This window comes from Saccostrea cucullata, unplaced genomic scaffold (genome assembly GCF_032062105.1).
Source record: "Saccostrea cucullata isolate Sc308-1 unplaced genomic scaffold, CSIRO_AGI_Scuc_v1 ctg15464, whole genome shotgun sequence".
NCBI classification, from domain to species: Eukaryota; Metazoa; Mollusca; class Bivalvia; order Ostreida; family Ostreidae; genus Saccostrea; species Saccostrea cuccullata.
This window is the reverse complement of record NW_026918530.1, coordinates 1-14,292: the sequence shown is the minus strand read 5'-3', so window position 1 is coordinate 14,292 and position 14,292 is coordinate 1. Positions and strand designations below refer to the sequence as shown.

Sequence of the window (14,292 nt, the reverse complement as noted above, 5' to 3'; positions counted from 1 at the left end):
TACAATTACAGACACAGTTACTTTTGAATACGGATACATAATTACCTCACCAACATGTCACTTTGCAACAAAGTCGTCAGCATTTTATTGTTCTCTGAACGCGTTAAACGTTTTGAATGGCACTCCTACCGATAAATATTTACATTAAATCAAGCTTTAGTGCTGCTAAGGACTTGACACAAATCTCCCTTCATTACCCGCCATGTTCATTTAAAACCGGAAGTACGAGTTCGTAAATTTGAAATCTCGATCCCGACTCAAATTTGACATCGGAAAGAAAAAATTCTGTTTTTCTCAATTTTATTTTTTTTCTGAAAATGCAAAAACTTGAGCGGCGGGTTTGTAAACCTAAAAATAAAAAAATGCTGGCCTAACTTTAGAAATAGGGGTCTTTATTCAGGTCATAGAGTTGTGGTATAAAAATCATTGCAAAAAGTTGAGGTTTCTTGAGATATTGTCAGGAAATGAAAGTGAAAGTTGGGGGACAAAAAAGGTGTTCTATACATATACCCGTGTTTGTTGGCAATGGTAAATCCTTTGAACTTCTCCTGTTGAGGTCCCTTACCGTCTTCTTCCTCCTCCTCCTCCTCTATTCTCTCTTCATCACTGAATACATTCTAAAGAAAAAAAAATCATCAGGGTGGATTAAGGATTCTCATAAACACATAGTTTAAAGTAAATTTACCAAATCATTTTTTTTTCATCATAGTATGTGTTCCCCAACTCTTATCAAGTTTACATTACTTAAATATGGTGTATTTCAATCACCTTTCTATTATCTTCATCTTCCTCCTCATTGTCACTCACAAGTTTGAAGGAATCACTGCTGTCTTCTTCTTCTTCATCTAAAGGAGATTTCCTCTTCACACCAGTCTTCTGAGATCTCCCTCCATCCACTTGACTAAAGAGTGATAAATTAGAGATTATATACCTCTACAAATGTAGACCATATGTACAAGCGAGACAGTCTCGTATTAAAGAAATTTTCAATGAGATGCACTACACAATTTCAAATTTTAGTGTTTCAATTACACTAGTAAACACCACAAAAACATGGCTGAAATATAGCTGACTTGGCATTAAGCAATGATCAATCAATCACTTAAGGCAAAAAGATCATTAGAAGCAAGACTAGTAATCTACATTCTGAAATCTACGTCATTTGCGGATGTCTTTCCTCACCTCTCAGCAAACTTTCCTGAGCACAGTCCCATCAGCTGTTCCATGTTGTTCTGGGTATCCGTCTGGGTCCCAAACAACTGCTGCTTACAGGAACCTTTCTTATCATTTTCTGGTTATAAGAAAAAAGGGTAATGGTACATGTTATACTAACTGTTCAGTGGTACAAAGTAATTCACTAACCGAAAAGAATATTAAGAAATTCATATTTTCTTCTCTCTTTTTCTCAAATTATTAAACAATCATGTACTTTTCCCTCTTTTATATATGTATACATAGAGCTTAAAGCAATATGAGCTGCATGTTTGACATCGAGAAAAAATGTTGCAAATTTGTAATTAATTATTTCAATGACAGGAAAATAGAACATTTATAAACTTCTGTTGTTCATATTTGCTATGAAAGAACTTTTTATACGCTTTGATTGAAGCAAAATTGAATTATTGTCGTCCTGTACAATAATGATTTCTTATATCATAATGTATATTCAGTTGTACAGATATTTCTTCTGAAACATTTTAAAACTTTATTTTGGTTTTATTGATCATAAGGGTTTAGATTACATACAGATTAATCATAATAACACATTTTACCAGCAAAATACAATTCTAAACCAGAAGTCTCTATCGAGACTGTAGCTCTACTGGTTTATACTTAAAACAAAGGAAGAGAAAAGTAGCAGTTGGGACTTGAGACTTTAAATCAGCAATAAATAGAACTAGAACTGTCCAATAGGGACAAATACCCCCCGCTGGGTTTTTCAGAGAAGGTGCCAATTCAAAAATACTTAATGGATCTTGAGGTGTTCACTATTTACTTATAAAAATTTAGTAAAATATAAGTGCTCATTATGTTTTTTAATGAGTGAAACAAAAGTGCAACCAAATGAAACATCAATAACTAATACATTGTAATTCAATCGTAACATTTTTTTTATTTCTGCATTAAAGAAATATATTGCAATTATGTGTCATGACACTCTGCAAACTAATTGTTGAAAAAAAAAAATTATACAAAATCAAATTAATCTTGATATATCAAATTCATTTTGAAAATAAAAAGCTGGTCATCCAGTACTGAAGTGCTTTGACAGACAATAAATTACAATTAAGAGAATAAGAGAAGAGAGATCTTTAATTCTTGTGCCTTATTCCCTGGAGATTTGATAACACACACACGCTTGATAAGAGATATGCCTTAACAACCTCCAACACCAAACTCATTAATTTATCTTTAACTGGATGCATGTCCAGTCATTATTCCCAAGAGACAAATGAATTTACATTATCTTCTATGTAATGTAAAAACTGTTTTAAATACTTGATGATGTTTCTTTTTTTTAGTTTTAATGAGTTGTTTTAAGCTGTACTAGTTCACATTTTTGTACAGATATTCTAGATTCTATCTCTCAAACCTTATAAATGAGCCCAAAATGAACAAGTCAATTTAAATAAAACGTAAAACCTGTAAAATGCAGAAAAATAAACAAATAAAGTTGAAAATTCCAGGTGCACACCTTCATATGGTGAATAATAAGTGTGCAAATTTTCAGATAAATGTGAGAAACGGTCTGCACAAGACCACAAAATAAAAATGAAAAAACACCTGTAAAATTCAAAATAATCATCCAATCAAGATGAAAATAGTAGGTGCACACCTTCATATGGTGAATAATGTGTATAAATTTTCAGACAAATCCTTCCAATAGTTTTTGAGAAATCGTCCGGACAAAATCTCGTCTACAGACAGACAGACGGACAGACGGACTCCAATATACCCCCCCTAAACTTCGTTTGCGGGGGGGTACAAAAATGATCCTTGCCACTCATCAAAATAAAAACCGATGCAAGGAATTATGTATCTTAGTATAGTCTACTTGTGTGCCAAGTTATACTGAAATCAGACCAAAACTGCAGGAGGAGTAGCATTTTGAAAGAATTTCACAGAAATTTCTATTTTTAGTAACCATGGCAACATTGTTCATTGAAATCAAAAACTGATGCACAGAATTATGTATCTTAGTGTAGTCTACTTGTATGCCAAGTTATATCAAAATCAGATCAAAACTGTAGGAGGAGTAGCATTTTGAAAGAATTTCACAGAAATTTCTATTTTTAGTAACCACGGCAACACCGTTTATCGAAATCAAAAACCGATGCACAGAATTATGTATCTTAGTGTAGTCTACTTGTGTGCCAAGTTATACTGAAATCGAACCAAATCTGTAGGAGGAGTAGCATTTTGAAAGAATTTCAAAGAAATTTCTATTTTTAGTAACCAAGGCAACACCGTTCATCGAAATCAAAAATTGATGCACAGAATTATGTATCTTAGTGTAGTCTACTTGTGTGCCAAGTTATAATGAAATTGGACCAAAACTGTAGGAGGAGTAGCATTTTGAAAGAATTTCACAGAAATTTCTATTTTTAGTAACCACGGCAACACCGTTTATCGAAATCAAAAACCGATGCACAGAATTATGTATCTTAGTGTAGTCTACTTGTGTGCCAAGTTATACTGAAATCGGACCAAATCTGTAGGAGAAGTAGCATTTTGAAAGAATTTCAAAGAAATTTCTATTTTTAGTAACCAATGCAACACCGTTCATCGAAATCAAAAACTGATGCACAGAATTATGTATCTTAGTGAAGTCTACTTGTGTGCCAAGTTATAATGAAATTGGACCAAAACTGTAGGAGGAGTAGCATTTTGAAAGAATTTCACAGAAATTTCTATTTTTAGTAACCACGGCAACACCGTTTATCGAAATCAAAAACCGATGCACAGAATTATGTATCTTAGTGTAGTCTACTTGTGTGCCAAGTTATACTGAAATCGGACCAAATCTGTAGGAGGAGTAGCATTTTGAAAGAATTTCAAAGAAATTTCTATTTTTAGTAACCATGGCAACACCGTTCATCGAAATCAAAAACCGATGCACAGAATTATGTATCTTAGTGTAGTCTACTTTTGTGCCAAGTAATATTGAAATCAGACCAAAACTGTAGGAGGAGTAGCATTTTGAAAGAATTTCACAGAAATTTCTATTTTTAGTAACCACGGCAACACCGTTTATCGAAATCAAAAACCGATGCACAGAATTATGTATCTTAGTGTAGCCTACTTGTGTGCCAAGTTATACTGAAATCGGACCAAATCTGTAGGAGGAGTAGCATTTTGAAAGAATTTCAAAGAAATTTCTATTTTTAGTAACCAAGGCAACACCGTTCATCGAAATCAAAAATTGATGCACAGAATTATGTATCTTAGTGTAGTCTACTTGTGTGCCAAGTTATAATGAAATTGGACCAAAACTGTAGGAGGAGTAGCATTTTGAAAGAATTTCAAAGAAATTTCTATTTTTAGTAACCAAGGCAACACCGTTCATCGAAATCAAAAACCGATGCACAGAATTATGTATCTTAGTGTAGTCTACTTGTGTGCCAAGTTATACTGAAATCGGACCAAATCTGTAGGAGGAGTAGCATTTTGAAAGAATTTCAAAGAAATTTCTATTTTTAGTAACCACAGCAACACCGTTCATCGAAATCAAAAAGTAATGCACAGAATTATGTATCTTAGTGTAGTCTACTTGTGTGCCAGGTTATATTGAAATCAGACCAAAACTGTAGGAGGAGTAGCATTTTGAAAGAATTTCACAGAAATTTCTATTTTTAGTAACCACGGCAACACCGTTCATCGAAATCAAAAACCGATGCACAAAATTATGTATCTTAGTGTAGTCTACTTGTGTGCCAAGTTATATTGAAATCGGACCAAAACTGTAGGAGGAGTAGCATTTTGAAAAATTGTTTACAGACAGACAGACAGACGGACGGACGACGGACGCATTACTATCGCATAAGCTCTTCTGGTCTCTGACCAGTAGAGCTAAAAATGCAGCTCATATTGCTTTAATATATGTTTATTTATAGTGAATTAAAAATCAACTTTTTAAAAGAAATAACTACTCTTATATAGAGTTAGACAAGCTGCAAACCTTGGAATCTCCCTGAACATAAACCAAGGAGTTCATCAAAATTCTCTTGTGAAGAGTCCATATCAAAACTCATATAAGGTTTAGACTTTGGTTTCTTGGCTGTTGAACCTGTGCGTAAAAATCTACAAAACAAAAATCCTCTAATAGTAATTGCACGATACATATACAGTCAAACTTCATTATCTTGAACTCGATGTGACTAAGCCAAAAAAATGAAATTTCTGGGGATTCGATACACTGAGGGCAAAAAACTGAAAGAATATGAGACTTTGAGATTTCAAATCACTTTGACATATCAAAGTTATTAAGAAATCAGTGTTCGATCACATTATACTGAAATTAAGGAAAAAGGAAAGAACACTTCAATGTGAAACAAAAACCTACTAATATACAAGAACAGTTACCCATCATTATCAAACATCCTAGACTGGGACTCCTCGATGTAGAAGTTGAGGGTCTGGGATTGCTGGCTGTCCATACAGGTAGAGGGAATGGCTGGGAGGGTACCATAGAGATCCTGGGAGTCCTCCACTGGGGGGATCAGGCTGCTGGTCCTCTTAACCTCCTGTAAAACAAGGGGCTATATATAGATATTGCAGTAATTAACAAATGCTTGTTGTTACATTATTGCAGGTTTGTCTCTAAGAGCCATACATTGGGGAATTTCCACACCTATAATGATGTGATCCCCTTGTACGAGGGTTGATCCAAAAGTTTGTGGAATTTCTTCATATTTTATTTATTTTTAAGTGGAATTAGTTGAAAATATAGACACTTAATGAATATTTTAAATTAAAAAACATTTTAAATATCTTAGATAGTAACTTTATGGCAGTTGCCATAGAAACGGTTGTTTGGAAATGCGGGGGAGACATTACAGCATTTATCATCATTTGAATTCTTCACACGTGAAATGGGAATTAAACCACCCTATGTGGTATATAAAACGAAAATTATGTCATTGGTACGATTGCTTGATCTTTTTATAAACTGATTTTACTGGATATTTAATTTATAAGTTGATGATGTATTGTTCATCTTTAAGTTGTTAGACAATGTCAAATTTCGGTCAAGTCATTAGTTTTGTGAAAATGCCGGGATCACTCTGTCTTAAACGCATATATTATTGATATAGGCTTGTAAAAATGCATTTAGTTACTGGTTTTCCTGTGGCATAAGAAATTTGAGAAAAATGACACGTCCAAGAACGTTGATTAAAAGTGTGATCACTTTTTGAAGGCTCTGCTTTAAGTGCGTGTCCCCTTAGACTAATTCAGTGGGTTAATGGACGTTGTCGGCTGCAGTACTGTTCTTGACAGTGCTGCTGAAATCGGAATATCATATGGAAAGATGGGGAATATTTTGAAAAATGAGTAAAAGATGAAGATAAGTTGGTACGAGAGGATATCCAAGCTTTTCTTGAGAAAAAAAAATGGAGAAAAGGGCAGCATTTTTAATTGTAGAATTATGTATTCAAATTGGACATTAGGGCGAGATGCTTCTACATGTATAACGTGACGTGACATATCTGACTTGACGTTATGTCGAAGTCTCCCCTGGGTTTCCCTACTATCCACTTTTTAGAAAGCTCGTGTGACCTTATAGGTAATTGGAAAGTGGTGAAATTTTTCAATATTGTTGCATTTTGACTCTATATTATGAATATGCCTGTTGATTGATTTCATCAAATCACGATAAAATTTAAGAAATTCCACGAAATTTTGGATCAACCCTCGTACTTCTTTAATGTCTCTTCTATTTCAGTTCATAGGAACAACCCTGTTATCATATTAGTAGAAAATTTAAAAATTATAACAGGATATTTATCCAATAAATAAACAGACTTTGATGTACAACATCAGAAGTGTTAAGGGACACAGACTGAGATATGGAAAATGTGATTACTATAAGGGTTCTATATTTTTGTGTGAGGCCCTAAAAATAGTCCTTTTGAAATTCTCTTCTGAATACAGTGATTAATTGGATGCATTGTCATGAAATCAGGAATACCTGAGCTTGTGTTGCCTGTGAACCATGCATAGAGAAAGGAACAAACATATCATCAAGTGGTTCTTTAAAGAGACCCTTGTCATCAGTTTTGTCCTCCTGTGCTCTCTCTTTATTTGGATCTGATCCACTCTGCCCCTCCTCATTAGTGGCTTTTTCCTGTTCCTCAGTAACATCCCTGCTCTCCTCATCATCACTAATCTGCAAAACTCGGGGCTTCTTTTTCTTTGCTGAAGATTTGATTTGTATTGCTTGGTCTGGAAAAGTTAATAACCAAGGTGTTGTTCTATCCTCACATCAAAAATTTTATCAAAGTATTATTTCTCATAGATTCATTTACTGTATAACTAAAAACAACTATCCTTCCTTTTTTGTTTACCTTTTTCATCTTCTGTCTGATCCTCTACAACATCATCATCATCATCATCTGACAGATGAAGTTTTAGATTATCAACGTCCTCATCACTTTCACAGCCCCCATCATCATCTCCATCATCTTCTTCTGCCTCATCATCAGCAAAGGGGTTTTTCTGTATAAATTATCAAGATATATTAAATTAAATCATAAATTACTTGGGTCTGCAGTATTTAGTGGTGTAATAGGCTCCATGCATAAGGCAGGGATTTCCATACAACACATTCACACAGATAAATATTGCATTCAAAATACATAAAGAATTTGTAACCAAAAGAATAAGTACAATTATCAGCAAAAGTTATCGTGCACTACATGTATATTTCACAAACCTCTTTCTCTCTTTCCTCTTCTTCTTCCATTTCTTCATCTTCGCCAAACTCTTCATCGAATTCATCATCCTCCACATCAGTGTCTGAGTGTTCTGACATTTCATCATCGTTATCTAAGATGGCATCCTCATCCTCTGCTGTGTAACCTTCCTCATTGTCAAGGTCATATACATCCTGCCTCTGCTTCCTAGATTCCTCTCGTTTCACTTTCATTTTCTCTTGAAGCTTCTCTTTAAGAGCTACGAGTTTTGCTCCTGAAAAACAAATATCATTTGACTTTCTATACAATTTTCATTTATGACATTACAGGAATGAAAGTTTTGAACCTGTTATCAGCGTACCTGGTGCATCAATGGCTTGGAGAGAACTCTCATCTTCCTGTGTGGGATGATAAGTGAAAGTCTTCATGTGGAGTTCATCCTTGTCTTTCTCAACAATTCTAAAGAAAAAAAATACAAAATCAACATCAGAGGTGAAACCTTCAGTTTCATAAATATTCCTCAAGAAGCAATCATACAAAAAGCAATACAAAAATATATTGTTAAAGAATCTTTCACACATGACCCAGAAAATTCCTACTGCTTACCTTATATCAACATCCTTGTTGACATGTTTGGTCCTCTTTTTACAATGGTCCATAAACCTCCCCATAAGTTTCCTGACCCCTGGGTTTTGTGGTTCCTCCTCTTCTTCTTCATCTAGACTGATAACAGCATCAGGGCCCCCACTTAACTTAGGAACGGCTGACATGTGTGGCAAGTCAGGTTCTAGCAAGAAAGACAACTTTGATTCCTGAGTTGTGGTGTGTTCTGTCCTGTTTTGTGAAGCAATCTCCTCTGAATTGGATTTGGCCGATTGTTTTTCCAGAGTTTTTGTAGAATCGGTACACTGAGTGTTTGAAATATCACCTTCAGAATCTACTGAGTTTTCACAATTAGCACCACCTTCATCTTTGAGGGACAATTTAGCCTGCTCATCCCATAGTTTGGGAGAGTCATTCTGTCCCAACCTTTCTCTGACTTCTTTTTCTCTTTCCTCCAAATCAGGAAGATCATCTTCTCCTAAATGAACTTCAGAAGATAAATGTTTTTCTTTGGCATCTTCAGAAACATTTTCCTGTGCACTAATTTCCTCTTCTGTGTCTTTTACTATTTTTTCAGATCCTTCTGTTGCTTCGATATTTGAAGTCTTTTCTGTAACCTTTTCTGAAGTGCTCTGCATTGTCTTATTGCCTTCACTTTCTTTATTTGTTTTGTCTTTTTCAAATGTCTGCTGCATTATCTTGGCCTTACTGGAAAAAAAAACAAAACAAAAATATAGTACAGCACAGTTACTAGCAAAACTCGTGAAGTTTTGATAATTACAAAGTTACTTTTAATTAAATTTTCCTATTTCCCTCGACACAGAGGTACATGTACATGTATGTGTATTTTTTTTAAGGATTTGTCCATGTTCATGTTCATTCTTACTGTATATCTCTTGTATTGTGCAAACTTTTGTATAGTTCCTGCTTTCTGGAAGCTCTGGCCAAAAAAGCTGACAAAGGTTTGGGTTCTGGCTGGTGATAAGGCAAGTTAACTCGACTCTCTGGAGAAGAAATGATCCATTACTGGAGATACCAGTATACAGTGAAAAAAGATTTTCCATTGCACAAATTTATCTTGGAAAAAAATTAATATATATCAATTTTTTAAAGACAATTTTACAATTAATAATAATTTTCCCACATGCAACGGGTTACCTCTAACAATTCTCTGGGTTTCACTGTGGATATCTAAAAGTTCATCTTTCCTGGATTTTTCTTTTGTCTTTCTACTGGGCTTTTTTGCAGCTCCCTAACAAACATTCATAATTTATCAGTTTAGTTCATATGTTTACTTTAGGCCAAAAATAAAATTAGCTTTGTTTGGTGTTGCCGGCTGACTCAGGTAAATCGGTGTGGTCCGAAGATTTTTTTCAGCTGATACAGATCGTAATTTTTTTTGTTCTGTATATCCGGATTTAGGTGCCTGTACGTTTGAGTAATATACAAAATGAGAATGAATCATGTAAACGCTTGATTGATCGAACAGTTGGCATTTAAAACCGTCTATGTGATGTTGAATATGTGTATCACAAATCAAAGCATGGCTGTCGGAAGCAGTAAACCCTGTATAACAGAAGTTGATTGCATGACTCTCAGGGCTCGACATTAACGCTTGTCCACTTGTCCGGTACCAATGAAAAACTAGAACTGTCCAATAGGGACAAATACCCCCGCTGGGTTTTTCCGAGTAGGTGCCAATTCAGAAATATTTTATGGATCTAGTAAGAGGTATTCACTATTGTCTAATAAAGTGCCTCGCCACAGCATGATACGCCCATCAAATATTGTTCGATAATCATAAATTGGTTAGGGTGCAAGAAAATTAAGTAACCTTGATTAACAGATTGACACAGATTTAAATGATCTAATTTCCATTTCTTATCATGTTTAAAATATTGTACATACATCTCTAAGAGACTTACAGTGTAGGGATTAATTAAAACAAATAATACATCATATAATTCTAAACTGGCTGTGTTAGAGCTTAACAAATATCCATCTGCAGCTTTAAATTGTTTATTGCATATTTTATGAAATAATGGAAATGCTACAGTCTAATAAAAAGAAATCAGAAATTAATTATTCTTTAGACTATAAAATTCTAAGTGAGACATGACTGCAATTTGTTGCAAATATATAAAAATTGAAATGTAATTTTTTTCAATGAACACATGTATAATTGATTTTAATTATATTATACAATACTAATTCAGTTTTAATCATACACTAAAACATCAATTTGTTTTAATTACATTACACCAATTGAAAGATCTTTATCTGAACTACAGCCATCAAGAACTCCTAATTAACACAAGCAACTATAAAGGCCATTTCTTTTTGCCCAACTCCCAAGAGATAAATGAAGATAAGATCTAGAGATGCTCTTGCCAGTTAACTCCCCGACAATGAACTCATTAATTTCTCTCTAATTTGACATGCACATTTCTGCTATCAAAAATTCTCCTTGACCAGTGCTTGATAATTATGCCCATGGGACAAACTGAATTCCTCTCAAATCATTAACATTTGTTATAGAATTTGCTGTAAAGTATATGATAAAAAAAAAGTTTTTACTTAATTTAGCATTTTTTAATAAGGATACAACTATATTTTTACATTTTTTAGGATTATGAAATTTAAAATTTTAAAGACTTAGTTTTTTTTAAAAAATCACTTAAATTAAAGGTCACAGTGACCTTGAAATAGGTGGTGACACACCGTCTACCCAAGATGCATAAATTGTCCAAGTTTGATGATTGTATGTCTAATAGTTTTCTAGTTATGAGCCAAACAAAATCACAAAATAAAAAAGAAAAAACGCCTGTAAAATGCAGAAAAATCATCCAATCATGATGAAAATCCCAGGTGCACACCTTCATATGGTGAATAATAAGTGTATAAATTTTCAGACAAATCCATTCAACAGTTTCTGAGAAACGGTCCGGACAAAATCTTGTCTACAGACAGACGGACAGACGGACATGGTGATTCCAATATACCCCCCTAAACTTCGTTTGCGGGGGTATAACAATTACGGACAAGTGAATATTGCTGGGCACTTGTCCGATTGGACAAGTGATTTTTCATGTAAAGAAGTCTTTGAATAATAATAAAAAAAACAACTATTGATTTAATTGATAAGTTTATCGAATACAAACGGAAGCAGTACATAAACCCGAATTTCGATCCCGATATCAATCGCTATGTAAGTTGAAGTTTACACTTGATCGGGATCGATATTCACTAATTGCATCCATACCATTGCATGGCGTGGATCTTGCGATGTTTGCCGATTTGGAATAAATCTGATTGAATTACAGATTCACTTGCAAACATTTATGTTGTTGTCAGGTCAGGTTGTGTAGAAAAAATTTTGTTTTATATGTGTTTGTCTTTTTTATCAATAACAAGACTAATAAATCAAGCACGTTTATTTTTTTTTTTTCATTTATGTAATAGTTTTCAAGTTGACAGAATAAGATATTCAATGAAATTTTTTTCGGACAAGTGAAGTTGAAGTTCGGACAAGTAAATATCTTGGTCACTTGTCCGAATGGACAAGTAGGGAAAAAAGTTAATGTCGAGCCCTGATTCTCCGCGATAAATGTGTGTTGTGGCAAAAATATACTGACGAATCAGTTTTACCACTTTGAATTAGAAATTTCAAGGTACAATGTCCTGTCCGATTTGCTAGATGAATCTTGCAGCCATGCTTAGATTCGTGCATGTGAAAACAACTAGATGCCAATTCAATATCAGTGACTTTTTATACCACATGTATTAAAGGCTTAAAACTAATAGGGTTTGAAAATGAATAACAACTTGAAATTGATTCGGACTGCAGTTGTTGTTAAACAATCGGAAACCCATGACGCCTAAAACTAAAAACATTATGAAATTGAAAAAAAAAATATTTCCCCTACCTACCGACCCAAACACATTAAGGCTGAGTCGGCAATGCCAAACCTACAATATTTTAATTGTGGCCTTATATATCCACAAACAATACATATGCATTGAACTTGTTTGAAAGATATTTTTCTAAAATGAATGCAAGTGTTTGGGTGATTCTACTTTTTTCTTCTGTTGAGAAGAGAAGGGGATGGAAATAAACGTGACATAACTGTGTACCTTCTTCAATTTGGCCAGAAGTTTTGGATCCAAAGAAGATTCATCAAATCCTTCATCTTCATTGCCCTCCCTGCTGCTATCTGAGCTGTCTCCACTGTCACTCTCAGAGTTATCTTCCTTGTTATGGTTCTCTCCTACAACACTTTCAGACATTAACATTTGATGTTACACTAATATATGCAAATTTAATTAGACTTTATGAAAAGCAGTATTGTTTGAGATGTTAAATACAGATACCGACCTTGTGTATTTTCCTCCTCATTTTCAGCATCAAATAAGTCACTGTTGGCAAATAAAGTACTCTGTGAAAAAATCATAGATACATGTAGAAAATTAATCTCCATTTGAAACAAAATTTGTAATTACTAGATAGTAAAATGTTCTTGTTAAACTAGAATATCCTGGCTAAGTTGCAATATAGCAACACATACATTATTTTAATGTTGAGACATTACAGGACTTTAATAGTCGAACCCATTACCACCAAGTCACCTGTGTTGTTCACTACTTTCAGTATTAACATTAACATAATGACTAAGAAGAAAATATTGTGATTTTTTAAGTGCTGTGATAAGATTTCCATGATTTTGAATTGTCACTCTTGATCCTTGCTAAACCTCAGTAAGTATTATTAATCACATTGTTTGCTGACAAATGTCATAGACAATGTACAAATGTTTTTTTCTCTGCTTGTCATCAAATTTCAGTTAAGCTTGTGTATGTCTCTGACATTAGTCAACAATCTAGCCTTGAATAAACTATTTATTCCATGCAACTGTACCTTAGCTTCCCCTGCTTGTTCCTGATCATCTTTTTGTTTATCCTCTGAAACGAATTCGACATAAAAGGTTACTTACATCGTAGATTACCACAAATATTTTATAGTATTACATATATACTCAAGAGCTGTGGAAAACTGCCGGTCATGCCGGCAAAAAATGCCTGTGACCGGTAAAAATGCTATCGATGTCGGTCCAAATGACAACCTCTTTCTTTGTTAAAGGTTTTTGTTTTTCCATTTTGATTTAGGCCTATCATCGGCGTATTTCCCAGCCTAATTATCGCACCTTATATACGATTGCGCAATACCTTTTCTTTGCACGAGATCGAGGCTTTAGGAAATGAATGCGAAACCAGCATTGTCTCGGGTGACCTATCAAATTTACAAATGGGGCAGAATTAGGTAAAAAACATAAAAAAAGACAAGAGGCCCATGGGCCACATCGCTCACCTGAGAAGCTTTGACCATTCTGTTCTTTACCAGATTTCTCCTTGTAATACAAAATGAATCCCCACCCTACCCCACTGATCATAATTTAGACATTTTAAAATCTACATTACCCCAGGATCCTTCCATGTGCACATAAGTTTCAGCTTTTGTGGCCCAGTTGTTCTTGAGAAGAAGATTTTCAAAGATTTTTCCTATGTGCACATATTTTATACTGGGTCAGCTGACATGGGTGGTATTAAATATCCAATTTCTCAAAAAAGCATTGAATTATTAGTATCATGGGCATATCAAAATAACCTGCTTACTTTGTAGATTCTACACACACCAAAATTATATTCATGAAATGCTGAAACCAAAAAATATATCATTTGTTTTGTTGAAAATGCAGTGCTTTTTTCACGTTTATATGTT

The 14,292-nt window shown here is 34.1% G+C and overlaps 1 protein-coding gene across 1 annotated transcript; it reads right to left on the bottom strand.

Annotated features, from left to right (window-relative positions):
- Window positions 1-510: 510 nt before the first annotated feature.
- LOC134267512 (claspin-like) lies at window positions 511-13,475 on the bottom strand (the record flags this gene model as incomplete). Its single annotated transcript, XM_062749709.1, has 15 exons — window positions 511-617; window positions 769-901; window positions 1,183-1,291; window positions 5,180-5,301; window positions 5,584-5,744; window positions 7,190-7,443; window positions 7,566-7,716; window positions 7,934-8,187; window positions 8,275-8,372; window positions 8,520-9,224; window positions 9,403-9,520; window positions 9,675-9,768; window positions 12,651-12,784; window positions 12,892-12,952; window positions 13,432-13,475. Coding segments are annotated over 15 exons (2,545 nt in total), but the record flags the coding sequence as incomplete, so codon positions are not given.
- Window positions 13,476-14,292: the final 817 nt, after the last annotated feature.